General features: G+C 37.9%; 1 protein-coding gene across 11 annotated transcripts in view; it reads right to left on the minus strand.

Annotated features, from left to right (window-relative positions):
* Nucleotides 1-1,682: 1,682 nt before the first annotated feature.
* LOC127969021 (NACHT, LRR and PYD domains-containing protein 3) overlaps nt 1,683-22,918 on the minus strand; it is a 95,245-nt gene continuing 74,009 nt past the window's right edge. For all 11 annotated transcript variants that reach the window (XM_052570667.1, XM_052570660.1, XM_052570652.1 and 8 more), the window contains 5 exons: nt 17,858-18,031; nt 6,554-6,727; nt 6,145-6,318; nt 2,638-2,684; nt 1,683-2,561 (listed from right to left, as the gene is read on the minus strand). In XM_052570667.1, the coding sequence (XP_052426627.1) occupies nt 2,041-2,561; nt 2,638-2,684; nt 6,145-6,318; nt 6,554-6,727; nt 17,858-18,031 (1,090 nt within the window). In that variant the 3' untranslated portion in view covers nt 1,683-2,040. The remainder of the gene's footprint in view (nt 2,562-2,637; nt 2,685-6,144; nt 6,319-6,553; nt 6,728-17,857; nt 18,032-22,918) is intronic.

The following is a 22,918-nucleotide window of genomic DNA, read 5'->3' on the forward strand; positions in this document are numbered from 1 at the left end:
AAGATTTGCATTGTGCACCCCGCCCTACAGTGCAGGTCTGCACAGTGCAGTGCAGTCACACATTCAGTTTTCACTGAGGAGCTGAGACGATGTGCCTCAGCCGTACAGTGGTAGTACAGCAACTGACGCGATAGATTATAACATCTCCTTAGTCTGGAATTATAGTTTGGAAAAAGTCTAATTAGTAAAATGTTTACACATTATGTGAAACCTTATACATGTATATAAATAAATATAAAGAGACTTACTCATGTTTATGATTTTTCTGAGGAAATCCAAAACTCAAATCCTGCTGTATTCCTCATCAAATCTTCTTGGGGTGAATTATGTCTCATTCCTCTCAGTGTGAAGCAAACAGTAAAATAAAAAAAAAATTTGAAGAACAGTCTCCCTGTTTTTTTCTGTATGGGCGTGTATAAGCTGCAAGCCTCACGTGAAACATTGTAATCTCAATAGCGTGTGGGCGTGGTCGTATTAGATATAATAAAGGGAGACGTGAAAGACAGACATTGCATTGTTTTCATATGGATTATTTTTCACAGAATATTTGTTTTCGGTAACAATTGTTTAGTTAAAACGTAGACATGTCAAGCATTCTATAAATATATCTCTCATTTTTTGAGTATTCATTAAGTTACATTCATTACATTCATAATATTCATTTAGTTCATTTTAATGAGTTTCTAAATGAAGATCACCGCAGAACAAAGCTGCAGACAGCACATCTTGTTTGTTATCTTTATTTTATAAATGCACAAAGTTTTGTTGTTGTTATTATGTCTGTATAAAAAAATATGTAAACCCTTTACAGATTCGATTGATGTATCTGTACGATTAAAAATGAAAGTGTAATTTAAGTTATTTTCAGGGATATTAGGAGAAAATGCCTCATCTCGCGTATACGTGGGGATCGACTCCAGAGGGTCCTTGTTTGACAAAAAGGAGCCGTGATCACAACATCGCAATAGTCATGTTCCCAGGAGGAGGACTGGCAACCCCCATTGATGTGCTGTGACACCAACATTCAACCGTCAAAAAGCTGTCTTGACGACACTCATACAAATACAAAACAATTTTGTATTTGTTTAATACAAAATTGTGATTAACCAATGGACTTTCAGTTATTCTTGGAGTTAACTCTTGACAACTGAATAAACACTGCAAAGCTAATCTACAATTCCCTGTGTGGTGGCCTTTGAGACATGTAGAGTTGTTTGCATGTGAGCAAAAATGATGCTATACTTTGTGTTTAATTCTGTAAGTCTTAGACATCTATGTCACAATCTATTGTTGAGCACCCGGACAGAATGAGTGGGTTTCAAAGTCTGCACTTTCAGGGTTTGAATCAATAGGAATGCAAGTTTGATACAAGTCTGTTGTAAAATCTTTAAAAGTGCTTTGCCGATGATCCTTAGTTTTATGAGCACGGAAAGTGTTGTTAATTATGGTTTGGGAAACACAGTCTTGAAAGGGGCACCTAACTGGCTCATTCTTTTTAATGTGTGTTATAAGATGTGCAATACACTGCAAAACACTGCAAGCCTCTAAAAAATGACATAGGTTCCAGTTCATATTTGATGTTGCTTTAACAAAAATTATTTTTACCCTGCAGAAACTCTTCTGAAGCTCATGTCAGTCTTGTGAGGAATCGATTATATTCATGATACAAACATCAATTCAAATCTGATCTCAGGTTTATTTCTCATTATGTTTTATTATTTTAGCACAAAAACAAAAGAGAAAAATTAATGACATAATTTTCACAAACATAATTCATGAAACATAATTTGATAGTAATAATACAAATAATTGATGTGACTACAATAAAAAAACAAATGTAAGTAAACACACACACACACACACTGATCTTACGGTCTACTGTATATGATGATCTATGACACATGTATTCTGTTATTTCAGTGACAGAAGTTCAGCTGCAGTATTAATTTCCTGAAGAGACTACAACATTTCACTGTTACCAATTTATCATGCAGCTCAAAGCATTATGGGTAGAATCTCTCTTCAGTCTTTTCTGATTCATCAACACAGTTTCGCTGATGATCCAGAATAATAAACCCAAAACCCAGGATAGAGCGGCTGAGTGAATGTGGTCTGGACTGTGTGGATGAGGCTCAATGTGTCAGAGACGCTGTAGAAGGACAGAGTTCCTGCACTGTGATCCACAAACACTCCTATTTTCCTGATGATGGTCTTAACAGGGAGATCAGTGTGTTTGTTATTATGTATGAATGAGTACATGTCAGGAGAGCAGAACAAACTCCAAGACTGATTATTAGATCCAAAAACAGACTCATTACTTGATCCCTTCCTGTTGATGCTCTTATATGACACCGATATACACACACCTTCACTCCACTCAATCTCCCAGTAACAGCGTCCACACACACTCTCTCTACACAACACCTGAGAACACACATCAAATCTGTCTGGATGATCAGGATACGGCTGTTTCTCTCCCACATGTGTCACCTTTCTGTTCCCCTCAGACAGACTGAGTTTAGTGTATGCTGTGTTTGGATCCAGTGTGAGAAAACAGCCATCTGAACACAAGAACAGAGACATTAATAACAACAAAAATCACTACATCTATGTGTGTGTGTTTGTTTGTAGACCTACATTTTCGTGGTCCTGCTCTCATCCTGATCTCATCTCCATAATCCAAACTATAAACACACAAACACACGTTCATAAGTTCACACTCACATATAATCAATAAATAGTATGTATATTTGGTGTGCTGTCAGAGGGGAGGCTCAGAGCTCAGAATACAGCCATAGAACTCCCCATATCCCACGTTGGGACATGAACAGTTTTTCCGCCATTTTTCATGAGCTGAACTTAAAGATCTAAGACTTTTTCTATATACACAGAAAGGCCTATTTCTCTGAAATATCATTCATAAATTTGTGTTAGTAAGCTCTTTTCCTTTGCCGAGATAATCCATCCACCTTACAAGTGTGGTATATCAAGATGCTGATTAAACAGCATGATTATTGCACAAGTGTGCCTTAGGCTGGCCACAATAAAAATGCTACTCTAAAATGTGCAGTTTTATCACACAGCACATTGCCACAGATGTTGCAAGTTTTGAGGAAGCATGCAGTTGGCATGCTGACTGCAGGAATGTCCACCAGAGCTGTTGCCCATGAATTGAATAATAATTTCTCTACCATAAGCCGTCTTCAAAGTTGTTTCAGAGAATTTGTCAGTACATCCAGCCTGTCTCATAAACGCAGACCACATGTAACCACACCAGCCCAGGACCTCCACATCCAGCATCTTCACCTCCAAGATCATCTGAGGTCAGTCACCCAGACAGCTGCTGCAACAATCGTTTTGGATAACAAAATAATTTCTGCACAAACTGTCAGAAACTGTCTCAGGGAAGCTCATTTGCATGCTCGTAGTCCTCATCAGGGTCTCGGCTTGACTGCAGTTCATTGTCGTAACCGTCTTGAGTGGGTAAATGCTCAAATCCGATGGCATCTGGCACTTTGGAGAGGTGTTCTCTTCACGGATGAATCCTGGTTTTCACTGTACAGGGCAGATGGCAGACAGCATATATGGTGTCGTGTGAGGTTTGCTGATGTCAACGTTGTGGATTAAGTGGCCCATGGTGGTGGTGTGGATATGGTATGTGCAGTCGTATGTTATGGACAACAAACACAGGTGTATTTTATTATTGGCATTTTGAATGCACATAGATACTGTGACGAGATCCTGAGGCCCATTGTTGTGCCATTCATCCACGACCATCAGCAGCATGATAATGCACAGCCCCATGTTGCAAGGGTCTGTACACAATTCCTGGAAGCTGAAAACATCCCAGTTCTTACATTGCCAGCATTCACCAGACATGTGAACCATTGAGTATGTTTGGGATGCCCTGGATCAGTGTATACGACAGCATGTTCCAGTTCATGCCAATATCCAGCAACTTCGCACAGCCATTAAAAAGGAGTGGACCAACATTTCACAGGCCACAATCAACAACCTGATCTACTCTAAGAGAAGGAAATGTGTTGCACTGCATGAGGCAAATGATGTTCACACCAGATACTGACTGGTTTTTGGACCCCCATAAACAAGCGCTCACTGATTCTGAAGACGATCTGAGTGATGATGAAAGCGGCATAATAAGACTGTATAATATCCCTAATCTACAACTGAGCGAAGATGACGACGAGGAAGAATGTATTGGACTGGCGTCAGACGAGTTGGACCGTAAGATTTTAGAGGCTATATCGATAGTAACATTTGATAGGGATAAAGACAGAGAAATGGGGAAAATCCGTAACATTTAGAGGCAAACAGATGCACAGTGCTAACTTCGGATCTGCAAGAATACTTTTGTTTCTTATTGGGTGAGTTTTCATAAACATCAAAGTTTGTCGTTTTGTGTTCATTCTAAGATAACTTACACGTTATCTCATGTTTAGTCCATGTTTAGACCTTCCCATATCTACCTATTGTTATTAGCTAGCTCATCGGTTATCACAGAATCCTGTTAAAAATAGGGGTGCTCCGATCACGATCGGCCGATCGTTATGCGCATCTCGTCAGTAAAGCCGGTTTTCTAATCAGCGGTTAATTCCATCAGGTGCGTGATTTCACATAGAGCAGCTGTTACTACACAGAGCCGTTGTTAATAGAGAAGATGCGCAAATCCACTTCATTTTCAGCGTTTTTTGGCGCATCTTCTCTATTAATAACGGCTCCGTGTAGTAACAGCTGCTCTATGTGCAATCACACACCTGATGGAATTAACCGCTGATTAGAAAACCGGCTTTACTGACGAGATGCACATTAACGATCGGCCGATCGTAATCGGAGCACCCCTAGTTAAAAAAGTCCTAATGCTACACAATGAAATCAATTCAACAAGTTTTATGTAGAAAACCAGCAAATAACAAATAAAATTAGCATCAATATGTACTTTTTGTTTACATAAACATTAAAATAATAACATTAAAAATGATGGCCACATTTTAAAGATTAAAGATAAAACTCACATATTTCAGCCTCTAAATCATTTTTATAAAAGTCAAAAAAGATTAATTACTGACATTTACATGCACATTCTCCTTTATTATTAATAGTATGCAGTCCGATTTTTCCCGTTGTGTTTGTCGTTGCTATGCAGGGGGTATGGCTTATCTAAATGAGATGTTAATGAGCCCCATTGTCACTCGCAGCAGTGAGAACTGCACAATCTTTAAAGTCTATTTTCTGCTTTTTGAGGTTTTTTGAGTGCCTACCTTCAAATGGCCACAACTTCTCCAAATATTATCAGATTTCCATGTGTTACACATCGTTGGAAAGCTTGGAGACTACACTTTCAGAAAACACTTTCTTTGAATAACTCAAGATGCCCCAGAACCGACTTGTGTCCCTACTTTCCGTGATTGGTCACATTTAGCTTTAATCTGTATATATATACACAGCATATATATATATATATATATATATATATATATATATATATATATATATATATATATATATGCCGATTATGTTTAGGAACAATAGCATACATAAGAGCCTTTGAGTAAAGGTCTTAAAATCTTTGATGTGTAGACTGTATCCTCACGTTTTGAAATTAACTCACTGTACATTTTCTAATGGTTGTTAAGGATGTAACAATGTTATAATGTTGTTGTTGTTTTACTTCCTCCTTTCATCTCTTTTAACAAACCAACATTTTACAATTACATTCAGTTCGCATTATTTACCCATTTTATATCTGCAAGGTGTTCATTACATATTATCCCTGTGTGTTAACATCAGTAATTATGTTAGTCCAATGTCTGACTTGACATGATGTTTTTTGCCTCGCCCCCAAACATATGATTCGACTATCCGTCAAATATCAGCAAGATTAGAAAATTCTGATTTGACTATGAAAATCCTAAATCTGGGACACCCCTAATATATATATATATATATATATATATATATATATGAATTACCATACTAATTTAATTATCAGAATGAGCTCCACCTGTGCAAAACTTGCTGATTATCTGAATGCTCCTCTCAAAATTTATTAATAAAACATCAATTAATTTAGATCTGCATTATTCACACACACATTCAGTATATCAGTATTAGTGTTTGACATACTTTAGTATCTGCAGTTTATAGTTTGGATCCTCCAGTTTTTGTCTGAGCAGCTGGACTCCTGATTGTCCTGGGTGATTGTAGCTCAGATCCAGCTCTTTCAGGTGTGAGGGGTTTGAACTCAGAGCTGAAGACAAATAACCACAGCCTTCCTCTGTGACAATACAGCCAGACAACCTACAGACACACACAGTCAGATCATCTAAAGACAAACACAGTCAAATGATCATCTACAGTAACACAGATCATCTACGGACAGTCAGATCAACTACAGAGACATAATCTAGAGGCACACAGATCATCTACATATACAAAGACAGGTAATCTACAGACACACAGTCAGATCATCTACAGACACACATCAACATTGTGATCTGTTGACTGTAAATGATCTCTTATATATTCCAAATACCTTAGAATCTCCAGTTGACAATTTAGATTCTTTAGTCCATCAGAAAGAAACTTCACTCCTGAATCCTGCAGGTCATTGTTACTCAGATCCAGCTCTCTTAGGACAGAGTTTGAGGATTGTAGAGCTGATGACAAACTCTCACAACACTGAGCAGTGAGATTACAGACAGCAAGACTGTAAGAAAAAAGATCACACATATCAACAGTCAAAGCATCCACACACACACACACACATACTTGTTTTTATGTATTGTGGGGGCCACCTATCAGAACTGCTACATAGTGTGGATCACCCTTTCCTATGATCCTACAGACCTTAAAAAAGTCACTTCAGATTACAAATATTTCACTACAATAATTATAAACTTGTCACAGTGGTCACTTGTGGGCATATCAGGTATTGTGTATACCTGGGGTCCGGCAAACACACAACCCGTTTTTGGTTATTTGAGAATTGAATCTAAACACACCAAACACCAGTTTTTGGTCATTGTGGGTACTGAACTCACACTAAACACCAGTTTTTGGTCATTGTGGGGACTGAAGTCACTCACTTTTCAATTGTATAAAGTTATCACAAAGAAGTAGACAGACCTCAACACATTTCAAATGTGTGTTTTTAAAAGCAGTTTGTAATAGTTTTTAAAACTCAACACATTAGTAGGTCATTAGTAGGTCAGCAAGTCAATTATCTCTTGCATAAACTCTTTCATGCCGGTCTTCAAAGATAACCCTTATGTGTGCAAAAAGACAAAGTAAAATTAATATATCCTTCATGACACATTCTAAAGAGTTTCTTAAAACTTAGCACCAATAAGTACATCAAACAGCTTTTGTTTGACTTTTGAATGCCTGTGTAAACATTTAGTTAAATGAAATAACTGAGGGAGGGAAACAAAGTCTCACCAATAATTTGTCTCTGAAAATTAGCAACCTAATGTCAGCGATACAGTTCATGTTTAAAAGGTGGGGTAAGCAATTTTTCAAAACGCTTTAGAAAACTGATTCAGGCTGAGTAGCAAAACAAACTTGCAGCCAATCAGCAGTAAGGGGCATGTCTACTCATGAAGTGGAGGAGAGAGCATTCAGTGAACATGAAAGACTTTAGCTAGCTGAGAGACAGAAAGATAGAGATGGAAGATAAAAAACAAAAGAGGAAAATGTCTGCGGAACAAAAGAAAGGGTTAAGGCAAAAAGTAGGACCCATGTAGATATCAGCTTTCCAGCGCTTGAGAGAACTCAAGGAGCGGAAGGCCCGCGAAACACAAGCTAAAGTCTGACTAGTACACTGGACACAATAAAAAAAAACGTAGAAAATGATTTTAAATTTGTGTCAATACGTCATAAATAGAATGCAGCAGCAGGTTTCTGTTAGGGATTTGCCATGTCATGTCGCACCGCATCCACTGTAGACCTTAGATATCTATATATATATAGTGTAGACAGCATAACGATTATAATGAGTTCTATAGTATTTTTCTGGGCCATGCCACTGCCATGCGTCCGGCATAGACACGGTGTAACAATGGTTTTGCTTTGTTTCAGAGAACTAATCATTGCCTGGGTTGCGTACGTATGTGTGGGGTGGCTGAGGAAAACATCAGCCGAGGAAGATAGGGAAGAGAGGAGGAGCATTGGTTCAGTTAAGACACTGGGGGCACCAGCTAGCCCTCCCGAGCCTCACTCTCTCCAACATTCGCTCGTTATCAAACAAGAAGGACGAACTTACTGCCTTCAATTTTTCCCAGCGAGATTTTAGGGATTGCTCTGCCATCTGCCTCACAGAAACTTGGTTACATGAGCATATCCCTGACTCCACAACTGGAAGGGTTCACCCTTCATCGAGTGGATCACACCGGTAAATCCCTTAAGCAACAAGGTGGCAGTGTTTGCATCTACACCAACCAGAATTGGTGTGCGAACACCAAAACCCTGACACACAACTGCTCGACGGACTTGGAATTTCTCACAGTTAGATGTATCCCCTTTTACTAACCAAGAGAAATCTCCTCCATCATTCTGTGTGTAGTTTACATTCCACCGAGTGCTGCGATGATGTCAGTAACACAGAAATTGGCTGATCACATCTTCGTCAAGGAAAACTCCAACCCGGACTCTACAATCCTGGTGTTGGGAGATTTTAACAACTTATCTATGAAGAAAGCTCTTCCTAGATACAAGCTTCAGATTCATATTCCCACAAGGCTGGATAAAACATTGGACCAGTGTTACTCTTCCATTCCGGAGGCATATCAAGCTCTAGTTAGAGCCCCGATTGTTGAGTTTGATCACAACACTATACTTCTCGTTCCTAAATACCGCCATAAACTCAAAACATTTAAACCAATGACAAAGAGGGTCAGATGGTACTCTCCCCCGGCCATAGACATGTTACAAGACTGTTTTTATATGACTGGAGTGTTTTTGAGCATGATGATATCGACATTTTCAATGACTCTGTAATGTCTTATATACATTTTTGTGATTCTTTGTGTATCCCCATCAAAACTGTTATCAGTTATAGTAACAACAAGCCTTGGTTTAACTAGGATGTAAGGTATTTATGCAGGGAGAAAAATGCTGCATTTAGATGTGGTGATCAGGGATGTAGTTAAGGCTAAACGCACGTAAACGCCGTTTACGCAACTCCCAAAATTCGGAAATAGCGTTTACCCACCTCCAAAGTGCGTTTATCCACCTCTAAATAGCCTACAGTTCCTATGGCATTTTAAATTAAGCTTATGTCGTTTTAGTTTCATATTGATCATTATTAGTTTCGTAGGTTGTTTGTTGTTAAAGATGAAGTCTTTTATATTGCACTGCAACATGTCAGTGTTGACCAATTGCTTGCAGTGTTGCCAGTAGTGGGAAGTTCGGATCATTTTACTGACTCGGATCTATGAGTCTCGTTCAGCAAAATGAACTAATCTTTTCTCTTCCCGTCTCTATGGGACTGACATGAAGAATAAAAGACTCGGACCTCACCTGTCGATTCAGAACCCATATGTTGTGTAATGAGCATGTGGGGTCAACACAAAATGAACAAATCACTCTCTGAGATAACTCGGTAGTCCTGAGTCATATTAAAGATTCGTTCAAAATGAACGACATGCAACAGACTGCATCAAAATTCAAAAATGGATATCCGGCAATTAATAATAATAATAAAAATAACGTTCGTTATTTTGAATAGAAATCATCACTCATACAGCATCCATTCATCTCATCTCCGGTTTATTTGTGTTCGTATACATACAATATCCACGATCCGCCAGTGCTATAGTCCGCAAATGCACACATTTGAATAGATAATAATTTTATGACATGTTTGTAAAATATTTAGTCATACAGAATAACATCTCTATTCATTTTACACTGATTTATGCGATCTGAAGAACTAAAACAGCTAACAGAGCTAGCGATTACTCTCCTCTTATTGATTCGCGTCAGCTGACATCAGTGCAATATCATTAGTTTGTAAAGCTGTCAATCATCTCACGTGAACCACGTGATCAAAAGGATGTCCTTCTGCAATGAAGCTGTCTGTGTCATTGCAGTCTGTGTCATTGATAAAATATTTGAAAGACAAAAGTAAAAAAATATTTGATTCCAGCTTGTTTAATGTGAATATATTCTAGTGTCTTCTCTCCTCTTGTGACAGTCAACTGAATATCTTTGAGTTGTGGACAAAACAAAACATTTAAGGACCATTCCTGGGCTTTTGGGGAAACACTGATCCACATTTTTCTGACATATTATAGACCAAACAACTAACCGATTAATTTAGAAAATATTCAACAGATTAATTGACTATGAAAATAATCAATCTCTTGTAATAATAAATAATTATTAAAACAGCTAAAGCCACTTATAGAGTAAAACTTGAAAATAAGCTCCAAGTCCATGACATTAAGGGTGTCTGTCAGTGTCTGCAGACCATCACTACTTATAAGATCAAGCATCATGTTTTAGATTGTGACCTCTCCCTCCCTGAGACGCTTTATGATTTCTACTGCAGATTTGAGTCCAGTGAAGCTCAGACAGACTCTCTCAGGCACCCCCATCTGGGTCTGATTGGTCACCCTCTCTTTTCAATCTCAGAGCATGATGTGAGAAGGTTGCTACACCTTTAAAACATCAGGAAAGCAGAGGGGCTTGATGGTATTGCACCAGCTACACTGAGGAGCTTTGCAGACCAGCTTACTCCCATACTCACTCACATTTTCAACTGGTCTGTCATCTCTTCAATAGTACCCACTTGTTTTAAATCAGATATGATTATTCCATTGTCTAAGAAGAATAACATCACCTAGCTTAATGATTACAGGCCTATTGCACTCATGTCTGTTGTAACGAAGGTGTATGAGCACTTAGTCTGTAGGAACCTAGCGCATATTACACTGGATAATCATCAGTTTGCTTACAGGGCGAATAGGGGAGTGGATGATGCAGTGTCTTTAGGCACACATTTTATTCTTCAACATCTTGAGTCTAAGAACACATATGCCCGTATCTTATTCCTTGATTTTAGTTCAGACTTTAACACTATTATCCCTGTCAGGCTATATAATTTACTATTAGCCATAGGTGTTAATACTGTACTGTGTCAATGGATCTTTAATTTTTGTCTCGCAGGAAACAATATGTTAAAATTAATAATTAAGTGTCATCAACCAGGGTTCTTAACACTGGCACACCACAAGATTGTGTCCTGTCTCCTCTTTTATTTTCTCTTTAAACCAATAACTCTACGTCCAATTTAACATCAGTAAAACTGTTAAAATTCACAGATGATACCACTGTAATAGGTCTTATCTCTGGTGGGGATGAATCTGGTTATAGGGGTGAAGTTGAACAGCTGGTGAAGTGGTGTGAGATAAATAATTAATCCTCAATACATCTAAACTAAAGAGATGATAGTGGACTTTAGAAAGAAGGCAGTTCGGCACCTTCCCTCTCCATCAATGATCAGGTTGTTGAGAGGATCTCTTCCTTCTATTTCCTAAATATTGGTCTCATTGTAAGCAAAGCCCACCAGAGACTTTATTTTCTCCATCAGTTGAGGAAATTTGGGTTTAGTCAGAAAGGCATGACTCATTTCTACCGAGCCAACATAGAAGGTGTGCTGACCTTCTCTATCCTGTCCTGGTATGGTAATGCAACCAGTCAGGGTAAGCTAGAGAAAGCAGTGAGAAGAGCCTCCAAGATCATTGGCTGTAGTCTGCCTACCATAGCCTTGCACCAGGGGCGGGTCTACGTGGTGGCCGATAACTGAAATTTGATTGGCCACCCCAGGTGCCCCCCTATAAGATTCTTGTGATTGGTTCATTTTATGGCCAATCAGTCTATTGACTACTGAAGTTCACGATTCAAAGAAGTGCATCGTCATCAGAGAAACAACGCTCGTTGCGGACTTGGACTTTTACTTTATCAATTGTGGGAAGTCAAGACACTAGTGATGGGAAGTTCGGATCATTATACCGACTCAGACTTTTGAGTCGGGTTCAGCAAAATGAACAAATCTTTTTTCAATTAATTTCATTCATTTTATAAATAAATAAATTAAAAGCAAATAACATTTTGAATCCTAAACAAGCAACACTACAGTTCTATAGTCTTATCTGAAGGGTGAACTCAAAAGACATAAATCATACAACATGGTAATTTTTAAAGATTAGAATCCACTGTAAAAAACAACAACAAAAAAAAACACATCAAATTGATGTCGCTGTCATAGAGACGACTCGTTCTTCCCGAGTCACATTAAAGATTCATTAAAAATGAATGAATCGTTCAAGAACGACACATCACAAGACCCCAAACAAAGAGCTGGTAGGTTACCTTTCAAGTATGGTTTAATATGTTTGTATGGTTTTCTTAGATCAATGTTTTTACCCTATCAGGGTCTGCTCGCGTTGGTCATGGTTGATTTCAATCGAATGTTCAGTCAACTTTTAATAAAATAAGTAAAATAAGTAATAAGTAAAATACGCTGGGCGCTATCAAACAATAAACAGTCATGGTGATTTGCATATTTTGTACCGTGCCCCCACCATGGCCCCACTGAAAATGCTCTAGACACGCCCCTGCCACGCACTATGACTCCAAAATCATTAAGGTGGCAAGAAACATCATCACTGACCCCTATTACCCAGCACATTCATTTTACTGCCCTCAGGGAAGAGGTACAGAAGCATCATCAGTAGAACATCACGTTTCAGAGAAAGTACCGACCCCCAAGCCATAAGTTATTTAAACATGGTCTGAAGTTAGAACATTGAATGCTTATATTAAATTAAGTTCATGAACTAGTTGGATGTTTTCCACTCCACCAGTCACTTTTACTTACCCCATCTCAGCTTCTATGCTTTATTAATATATTTGCATTGTGTCTATTGCACCAAGCACTTATGGACTGGTTCATAACCCGCTGACACACTTAATGTGCAATATGTGTTGTTCATGTCTGTGTATTGGTTGTTTTGGGGGTATATGTGAGGTATATGTTTTGGAATGTGTTGTTATGTCAGTGTATTGTCAGTGTTTGTATTAAGTTGTATGTGTGAGCATACCAAGACAAATTCCTGTCAACTGTAATGTTGAAATGGCTCAATAAACTTGAAATCGCTTACCCCAACAAGCTACTAACAAATCATTACATCAGTAAGGTTCATTTGCAACATGTAAGACAACATATAATAAAATATAACTGAATTCACAAATTTATAAAGGCCCTTTGAACCATGTGGCCTAAACATAAGAACATGGTTGGTGTTAAAATTATCACTTTATTAGCAGAAGAGAGATATACCCCCAGTTTCAGAGACAAGGCTTAACCAGGAAACCAGGCCCTCATTTTTTATGTAAAACAAAAGCTGTGCACACTTCTATTTTTAAGAGCTAGTGGTCCAGTCTCTATACACCTCATGCAGTTTCTGGTTCAGCATGTATTTCCTGTTTCCTCCATGGCATCTTCTTAATTGGACCTGTAAAAAAAATTAAAATAAAGGTACTGTGATACTTTACATCGTTGCCGACCCCAAACAGACTAAAATAGTCTGAATATAAACACTTATTATATACCAGTGATTCAGGATAAGATAAAAACACAGTTTGGAAAATGGATTCATGATGTACTCGCTCATTATATAATTTTTTTTACATTTTCAACACAAAACAACTCTGTGGCACAGCCCTGCACTGATTGGACCAGAAGAGCCGGGATCGGTGGATTTTTGCAAAACAAATAACAGGTAGAAGTGCGCTGGTCCATAAGGATCTTTTATTAAAAAAAAAAGAAAAAAAGGCTGGATTCTCTGTGTTAAATCTTGGTCACATGAAGATCATAGTTTTTAATGCCAGTTGTATAATTTTATTTTGTTGTATTTATCCGTCGCACAATGTTCTTCCACCAGATATGAGTGGAAGAATGACTGCGAAACGAAAGTTACCGACTGCAGCTTTAAGGCAATACAATCTTGGTTGCTGTCAAAGGATCATAAGATATAAACTGCTTGTTTTCCTGAAGTCACACTGTCCAACAGATACAGCAGCTGGTAAAGTTTCAGCAAAGGCCTGTGTCTCTTTTGCCTCCATTGAGTTTGTACAGAGCACCGCAGTGGTAAAAATCTGCCACCGTCAGAGCCCCACTGTAGTCAAATAGGAAAAGTAGCACAAAACAGTAAACAAGAATAAAATCTAATCATAAAATTAATTGAAATTTGATTCAGAATTATGAATAATTTTTAAATCGAATCATGATTTATCGATCTGATTTTCGTAGTATTAAGAAAGCTAGGAGCTAAACTGCCCTCACCCATTATTTTCTCTTGTATACATGAGTAATTCAATTTCAAAAACAAAATATGCATGTAATAGAAATGTTGTAAAAAAAGTATGTATTTAAGGAATAATTGACTCCGGACCGTTAAATTATTAAAAAAATAATGCACACCCATGGTGTAATGGCCACTCTGTTACAACTCGGGTGTGCATTATTTTTCTAATAATTCAACGTTCCAGAGTCAATTATTCCACTTATACTACGGTTACCACACCTCACAACATCGATCCGATGATTTATTTAAAGGGATTCGTCCAGTTTTTTTTTTACTTTAATCACTACTGTGAGTAGGACTATTTCTTCCGCATCTCATCCAATGCCTCTTTTGCTAGTACCAAAACTTTGTTTTAAAGCTGGTAACGGAGGCTTGAGTCATTGATAGCATTCAAATGCAGTTACTAAATTATTAGAAAGAGCAAGAGCAACAAAGACAGAGAGAGAAAGAGAGAGAAAGAGAGAGCTGGTGTGAATTAGGCTAACGTACCTCTGTGCGTCTCTAAACACTCTTCTGCTGCAGTCTCTCTAAACAGCGCTGTTATTACCTCGCTAGTGAGAAATGTCATGTGTAGCCTTTAAGTTGTTACAGTATATAGGCTGATCAAATTGTCAGGGCAGCGCTGACAACACCTTTTTGTGCAAACTGCGTGACCGTTATTACAGTTTTACTATGCGAAGTGATATGGAACTGTAATGCGGTCAAGAGAGCTACCTGGAACTACGTTTGCATTGCGTTTTCCAGAAAATAATTGCACACCTCAGAACGTTCGTCAGCCAATCAGATTCAAGCATTAAATGCCCCCGTAGAATAAATGTATATAATCAACTGCTTTAAACATTCTATAGCAGTATGATGCCACCCTTAAGAACAATGTGCACTTACTTGTAAATTGTAACATATTTAAACAGAATTGTAGCATGTATAGGATGATGACGATGATGCATCAGCCAATTTGATGAGGGAAAGAAATAGAACAATTTGACATTTGTGCTATGACAACTAAATACAGAAATCTAGCATCACAGGGGGGTAAGATAGCATCTTATTTATTCTTTAAAAGTGCAGCTCAAACAAATTACCTCTTACTACATTCATAACATTTATTTTTTAAATTTAAAATGCTATTTTTATAAATACAAAGTCTTTCTAACACTGTGTTTGGCAATTTAGTTAAATAACTGGTAACAGACGAAGCTGAATCTAAGTAAAAGAGAATCATCTGAAAGTAATTTTTGAATTATAGTATTACATTTAAACCTAAATTCTGTGCCAATTCTGGCGGTCTAGTTATATAATTTCACTTCAAAATACAATATTTTTTACTCCACAAATTTAAAAACAGTAATGTGTCGACAGATCCCTCCTCATCAAACAGACAATGTCATAAACCCTATTCAGACACAGAACAGTTCTGCAATGTTGTTTATGTATTTATGTCCTCATTGCGACGGCAGATGCTGAAATTACTCCAAGCCTCATGCGATTCAATCTATATAGTAAACAAACCCGCACGTCTCTGCCATTCATTCATTCACACAGATACATGCAGAGAATGCAGGATTCATATTTCAACCAACATTTGCTGCTTAACATTTACAGATACTGGTCCATATGCAGATTTGATTTGATTAATTTAATGCTAACTTTAACAAATTCTGTGACTGTCCATATTAATGCTGCGTTCCAGGCTGGTTTTGAGCCTGTAAGTCATGACTTCAAATCACAACTTTGTAACATTCCAGGCAAGTCACGCCAAACTTCCTGAGCACAAGAAATTGTAGGTAGATTATTAATTTTATTTCAACATTTTATTGTCCTAAAATCTTTTTTTTTTTTCAATGTGTACCACTTGCATAAACACTGCATCCATAGGGAATATTATTCGTAGGGACTGCCATTGTTGTTTCGCTTGCTATGTGACGTCAGAACTCGGAGTACATCGATCTAGTACAAGTCACGGCTTTGACTGCTGTTTCAGTGCACTTTCATGGGTTTAAGGTTGGAAAAACACGAGTTACGGGTTGCCTGGAACGCAGCATAAAATGTAAGTTTAATTTTCATGACCGAATTTTGAAATTCCGTCCGCGTTTTCTGCTTTGCAAAATAGCATTTTAAAATCGTTTAACCTACAACTTATGATAACCAATGAATCGCCATGACAAGCCATTCTTCATGATTACTGTATATAGATTTTTAAAAATCATATACAAGTACATATAATATGAAAGTCATTTATAAATACTGCTTTCACAAATAAAATTGTGTAACCGCTAAAATGGTTAAGAGCTTCGGATAATTAAAAAAAGAATATGTATGATTGCCTTTAAGGTATGTTTTAGGTTTAATTTATATTTAGTTACAGTTTATGATTCTCAAACAATTCTAAGAATCAGAACTTTAAATTATACCCTGATAATTTATTTATTTATTTATTAATTTAAGATTTATATGACCTTGGAATGCACTCTTATGAAAAAAAAAAAAACTACGGTATTACTATAATATAAAAAAAAAAAAAAACATGGTAAATTGATTATCATTTTAAAATATGTTTTTAAAAATAGTTAAATGAATGTAAAATAATGGTACATCTGTGGTAACTGTGAATTTACTAAAATACTATAGTAAATCTACGGTAGCCTACCTTTAAATTCGGTTTTGTTTAGTCTCGTGGGCAGCGTGATACCATGCTCCTCCATCTCTTTTCCCGGTTTCCTCTTCCTCTTCCCAGTGAGCAGGTCGCATCACCGGCACTCAATTCAGCGTCTCCCAGGAAATCACAAACCTCAATCTGGCCTCTTAATCGCACGCCACGCGGTGCCAAAAAATTAGCACGTTAACATAATCTTTACCCTAATGTAAACACGTTAAATTATTTGCCAACAGTTTAAGTTTATCAGTGTTTTCGCCATATTTTTTGGTAAAAGACATCGATTAAACACATAGACATATCCTAAAAACATTAAAAAACTAAATTTTTTGATTTTTCATGAAGGATTCTTCTCTTGATTATTCAATTATCAAAATAATGTGAAAGAAACTGTCTAATTACCTGTACCAATTGATGAATCCGTCGATGAAGATTGATTAACGGTGATTAACTTTGGTTTGGTCAGGTGATTCATGTATGAACATTAGGTAAGTGTGTGTGTGTGTGTGTGTGTATGTGTGTGTGTGTGTGTGTGTGTGTGTGTGTGTTTGTCATGTCGGTCAGTGTGTGTGTGGCCAGACTACAGGGGCGCTGTAGAGCAGCGCTGCCACACACACACAGATATCCAGTTTTTGTTCATGAGCCTATTACAAGCAAAACATTGTGGGGACCGGGGATTTGGAGTGTGCTAACATGTTGAGGTACCCACCTTGTAATAAAAACAAACACACATACGCACAGTCAGATCATCTACAGACACATGTCAACATTGTGACCAGCTAATTGTAAAGGATCTCTTAAATGTTCTAAATACCTCAGTATCTCCAGCTGACAGTTTGACATCTTCAGTCCATCAGAAATAAACTTTACACCAGAGTCCTGCAGGTCATTGTTAATCAGATCCAGCTCTCTCAGGACACAGTTTGAGGATTTTAGAGATGTTGACACAGTTTCACAATGCTGATCTGAGAGATCACAGCCAGAAAATCTAGAAGACATTAAATAAAATGGAAGAAATAAATGAATAAAGACATGTACGGAGGGTTGCCAGTTTAAACAACTATTTTGTCTGTATGAATAAGAGATAAGAGGGAATGTTTATGGAAATCCAAGGTTTATGGAGTGTTGTTGTGAATCATTTAATGTAACTCTGGAATAGCCTTCCTGATAACGTTCAGGGTTTAGACACACTCTTGTCAGTTTAAATCTAGATTAAAGACTCTCTTTGGCCAAGCATTCAAATAATTAATCTCATAATCATGGACTACAGTTATATTTGATCAAATACATATTATTATTCTTTATCTTCGGTTAAAAAATTTTTTTACTTGGTTGGAACAGCAGCTATGCTAATTATATATCTATTTGTTTCTCTGTTGTTGCCACAGGATTGACATTCAGTAGTAACTAGGATTTACACAAATTTCAATCTAGATCCAGAACACCTGAGAATAGATGATGCCAACCCTGAAACAAAATACAGAACTACCAAATGTTGCTATAAGATTGATTGCATAATATAATAATAACTGCAAATAGTGTTCATTGTCTATTTGATTACATATTTAATAGATTTTTTTATACATTTCCGCCATATGCACATAAACTTGCAGTCATCACTGATAAGCTAATATTAAATATTGTAGAAAATTATTTTTCTGTAAAGTTGCTTTGCAATGTTTTGTATCGTAATAAGCACTATACAAATGAACTTGAATTGAACTGAATTGAATATAGCATTAATTTATTGAGTTTGTGTTCATCAGACACAGCCTAAGCATTGAGACATACGCAACTAAGACTTTACATTAAACTACTGTATGCTCCTGTTTTCCAATCATCACTTCACCTCCTGCTTCTGCTCTTCTCTGTTTTTCTTGGGTAACTTCTTAGCTGATAGAAGACTATTTTGGGTATTTTTAGGTACCAGACAAGACTTTCTGTTAACAGGTTTTGGGTATCGACAGCTCTGTTGTCTAGTAGTCCGGGGCTGGATCTTAATTATCTCGCAGATATATTTTCTTTAAGCAAAAACGAACAAACCTTTGATACTTTTTTTAGAAAACATGAAAATTTAATTTATCTTGATTCAGGCATGTTTAAATGTATTTTCATAGTATTTTGGTATTTTCCAGAACAAACAAGCAGCGGAGGAAAACTCAAGACTGCATGCACATGCTTCTGTTTTACTCTATGCTAGACAGCACTACATCATATTTTAGACCATATTTTACTGTATTGTTGACATAAAATTAAGATATGTGGGTTTAATTTTACATCAGAGCATTAAAAGTGGTCGCCTGTACAATGCATGGATTTATATGCTAAATGTACGGTGGCCAAGAAAGCTCAACAACTGTAGAAAACACATGCAAAGAGAAAAAAACACACGCAAATTCATCGTTTACCCCTACAATGAAGCTTATGGTGACTGAACTGCCCTGATCCCCAAACCATCTGACTGGAATCAAACAAATTTATAGGAGATGCCGATAAATATTAGCATGTTATTTAATGCACATCTCGTCAGTAAAGCTGGTCAGTGAACAACGGCTCTGTGTAGTAAATGCTGCTTTACTTGAAACCACGCATGTGTAGAGATTTACCACTGATTACAGAACCAGGTTTACTGACTAAATGCTCATTATTATTGTCCGATGTTTTTCATACATCAAATGTTCATTTTACACTGCTGGAGAATATCTGTTGCTCAGTGTGAAATGGACATGCTCTACTTTAAAGAACAATTAAGGTGAAATTTCTATCAGTGTATTTCAGGACTGCTGATCTCACACAAATTTCTGCATTAATCCAATAAATAAACAAGTAAATGTGAAGAAAAATCAAGTTTGTTGGGGATTTGAACCCGTGTCACTGATATTGTTGACCAGCGCTTGAGCATTAAACTACTGATTAAAAAATAAATTTGATTTCTGCAAGGGAAACATCCTCTCTTAATCTCCCTCCTTGCCATCTAAGCCCCTTTAGAAAATCATCTTGCTTAAATGGCAAGACATACGCAGTAGCAGGTCAAGCTGTGGCTTTATTACACACGTTGCTGGTGCTTCAAGCATATCAGACTGATCTGCTAAGAGACCTGGATAGAGGCAGGGGCCTTTTTTCTGATCAGGTAGCTGAGCTGCGCCGCACCACGGATCTCTCTCCGTCCTACCAAGCAGGCCGCCTCCGCCATGGGCAGGACTATAACGCGTATACGCAATCGACTTCAGAGGGTTAACTTCTGCTTTTATCCTCCCCTTCCTAATTCCCTGTAACCACCAGCTCTCCACCTGATCAAGGTTAGGTGGAAACCTCTCGCATAACAGTCTCCTATGCTGGACCTATAATGTTTTTTATGGTTCTATGTTCATAGCAACCACCCTACTGATGGTCCAGACCTGGTCACCTTGAGGGGTCTCCTGGCCACTTAGTGGTGCTGTCACATTTAGCAGGAAATGGAGGTGGCAGTTACAGAAGTCTTCTTGTATATGCTGCCTCAGGTGATGCTCACCTCGCCCGAGGTTTGTAAAATTGAGCTTGCCTCTCCGGTGCGATTCAGTACCTCTGCGATGCTTAGGAACCTTTGGGTACACATGCTAAGCTTTGTGTACTTTCTCAAAACCACATGGTGGTCAATGTGCACGTGAACACTTTGCGCACTTTCTAAAATCCACGTAAGTGGTAAGTTTGCATCTTTTGAGATGCAACATTCCATCTATGAGCTGCTCTTTCAGAGTGCCACGAGAGCCCCTCCTTAGAACAGTATTTGAAAATCCATGCTATGGTAAGGGTGCACATGAAGTCTTTGCACACTTTCTGAAATCCACACTGTGGTCGCACACTAGTATTTGGCGTTTTTTCTAAAATCCTATATGGTGAGGGCTTTGTGCCCTTTCTTGAGTTGGTAAAAGCCCCGTTCATCTTGGGCACCACTCCACCTATGTATCCTCGGATACCTATCTAAACAGGGTGTTGCTACTAGAGAACTGTTGAGAGAGCTCTTTCAGCAAGCTTATGGGTAAGCTAGCGGAAGCCCCTGTGTGACAGGCAAGACTTGGTAGAAATGCTAGGTTCTCTCTTTAAAGGAATCTTTCCTGATTCCAAGCCTTCAGCTCTACCCTGGGCCGAGGCCCTGACAATTAAGTTGGGTATGTAGCTTAGGCCTTTTAGTCGTAAGTGGTACTGTCACAGAAAGCCGTCTAAACGTCTCAGGGGCAACTCCCGTGGAAATGGTAGAATTGGTACTTAGTGCTCGCCATGATTCTGGCCTGCACTCCCCTCAGCATGGCGGCGTGGGTATACTGTTCCCCAAAGTGCCCCCTAGAGGACGCAGTTTGAAGTTCCCTCGAAAGGGAACTGTCTCAGGTTACGAATGTAACCATAGTTCCCTGAGTAGGGAACGAGACACTGCGTCCTCTAGCTCCCTGCCATGCATTGGACGCAAGCTTCAGACGAAGAAGTGAATATCATGCTCTCCCGGTGCTTGTTTATAGTTGCACCGGTAGTGACGTCGGAGGCTGTCGCCGGCCAACAAGTTGGTGGTTTTTTGTATGCTTCAGACACGGGTCACGATGAGGTTTTTTTGTAATACAAACAGACCTAAGTTAAAACCAGGCTGTAGTATAACTATTTATAGATAAACTAAGAGAGAGAACTTCACATGCATCCCCCCACCTACAATTACACAATTCCTGCCGGCCAAAGACTCGAACTCAGAACCCTTCGATTGTGAGTCTGACTCTCTAACCATTTGGCCACGACTTCCCCTCTATGAGAACATTATGTATTAAAACAAATACCAGCAGAGGTCACCAAAGGTCTGATGACGTTCACTTTACAGTGTGATTAAACTATGGGTGTGTCTCAATCAGCTCCCTAGCTTCCGAGCTTCAGTCTATTTTGTACATGAATCAGTATATCATGTACACGAATTCAAGCACTGGTAAGATGTCATTCATACAACTTCAACGGACAACATCACTGGAATTAATAAACAGCAGACAGGACAGATCTCTTTTTATATTTATTTTTCATTTTCTTTAAACACATAGTTCTGTTACAAGTTCTTACAACATTTCAGCCAAATATTAATTATAAATGTTAATTATATGACTTCAATCCCTGACTCAGTTTGTCTTTTTAAATCTTCTATTGCATATCATTATATTTATTGAGTTGGCACATGTGATTTATAATTCACGCTTTAGAAATGTGACATTATTTTAAGGGAGCATAGTAAGGGCCGATGCTTCCTAGTTTTTGCAGTGCCTTTTGTGGGATTTTCCAGGGATCGAAAGTTTCAGTGCACTGGAAGGGTTCGCGATTGAGTGTAAAATGGCCAACTCCCTGATCAGTGCCCTACTTAACAAGGGAGCTGATTTAGTTTAAATCCATACAATTTTAATATTTGTCCAAATTCAGAAAATTGTATTTTGAAATCACGATGTATCATACATGGCATATTTAGACATAGTTTGATGTATTCTCCTGTGCTGATAAGACACTTGTTCTTTGCTTTCTTTTATTTTATATAAGAATGTGTAACATTAAAACATATTAAAGTGCACATAAACACACACAAAACTCAAGTACATATGGAAGGAGGGATTCTTGCAGACCAATCACAGCACTTGCTGTCCAAGTAGAATTAATGCACTGTTAGATTTCTGGAGAGGTGCACGTAAGGGATTTGAAAGTTCGGTTCACCAGTTCTTTTACGCTCAATGTAATGATGTCATTGGCGATGACGTAATATCGTCAAGTCTATCAAAACACTAATATATAAAGTCAGTAATCATAACTTTAGTCAGTTAAAAACCTCATAATCATTAAAAGTTTACAATTAAGTTTTGCAACAACACACCCACTTACTATA

The sequence above is a fragment of the Carassius gibelio genome, chromosome A4, assembly GCF_023724105.1.
Source record: "Carassius gibelio isolate Cgi1373 ecotype wild population from Czech Republic chromosome A4, carGib1.2-hapl.c, whole genome shotgun sequence".
NCBI classification, from domain to species: domain Eukaryota; kingdom Metazoa; phylum Chordata; class Actinopteri; order Cypriniformes; family Cyprinidae; genus Carassius; species Carassius gibelio.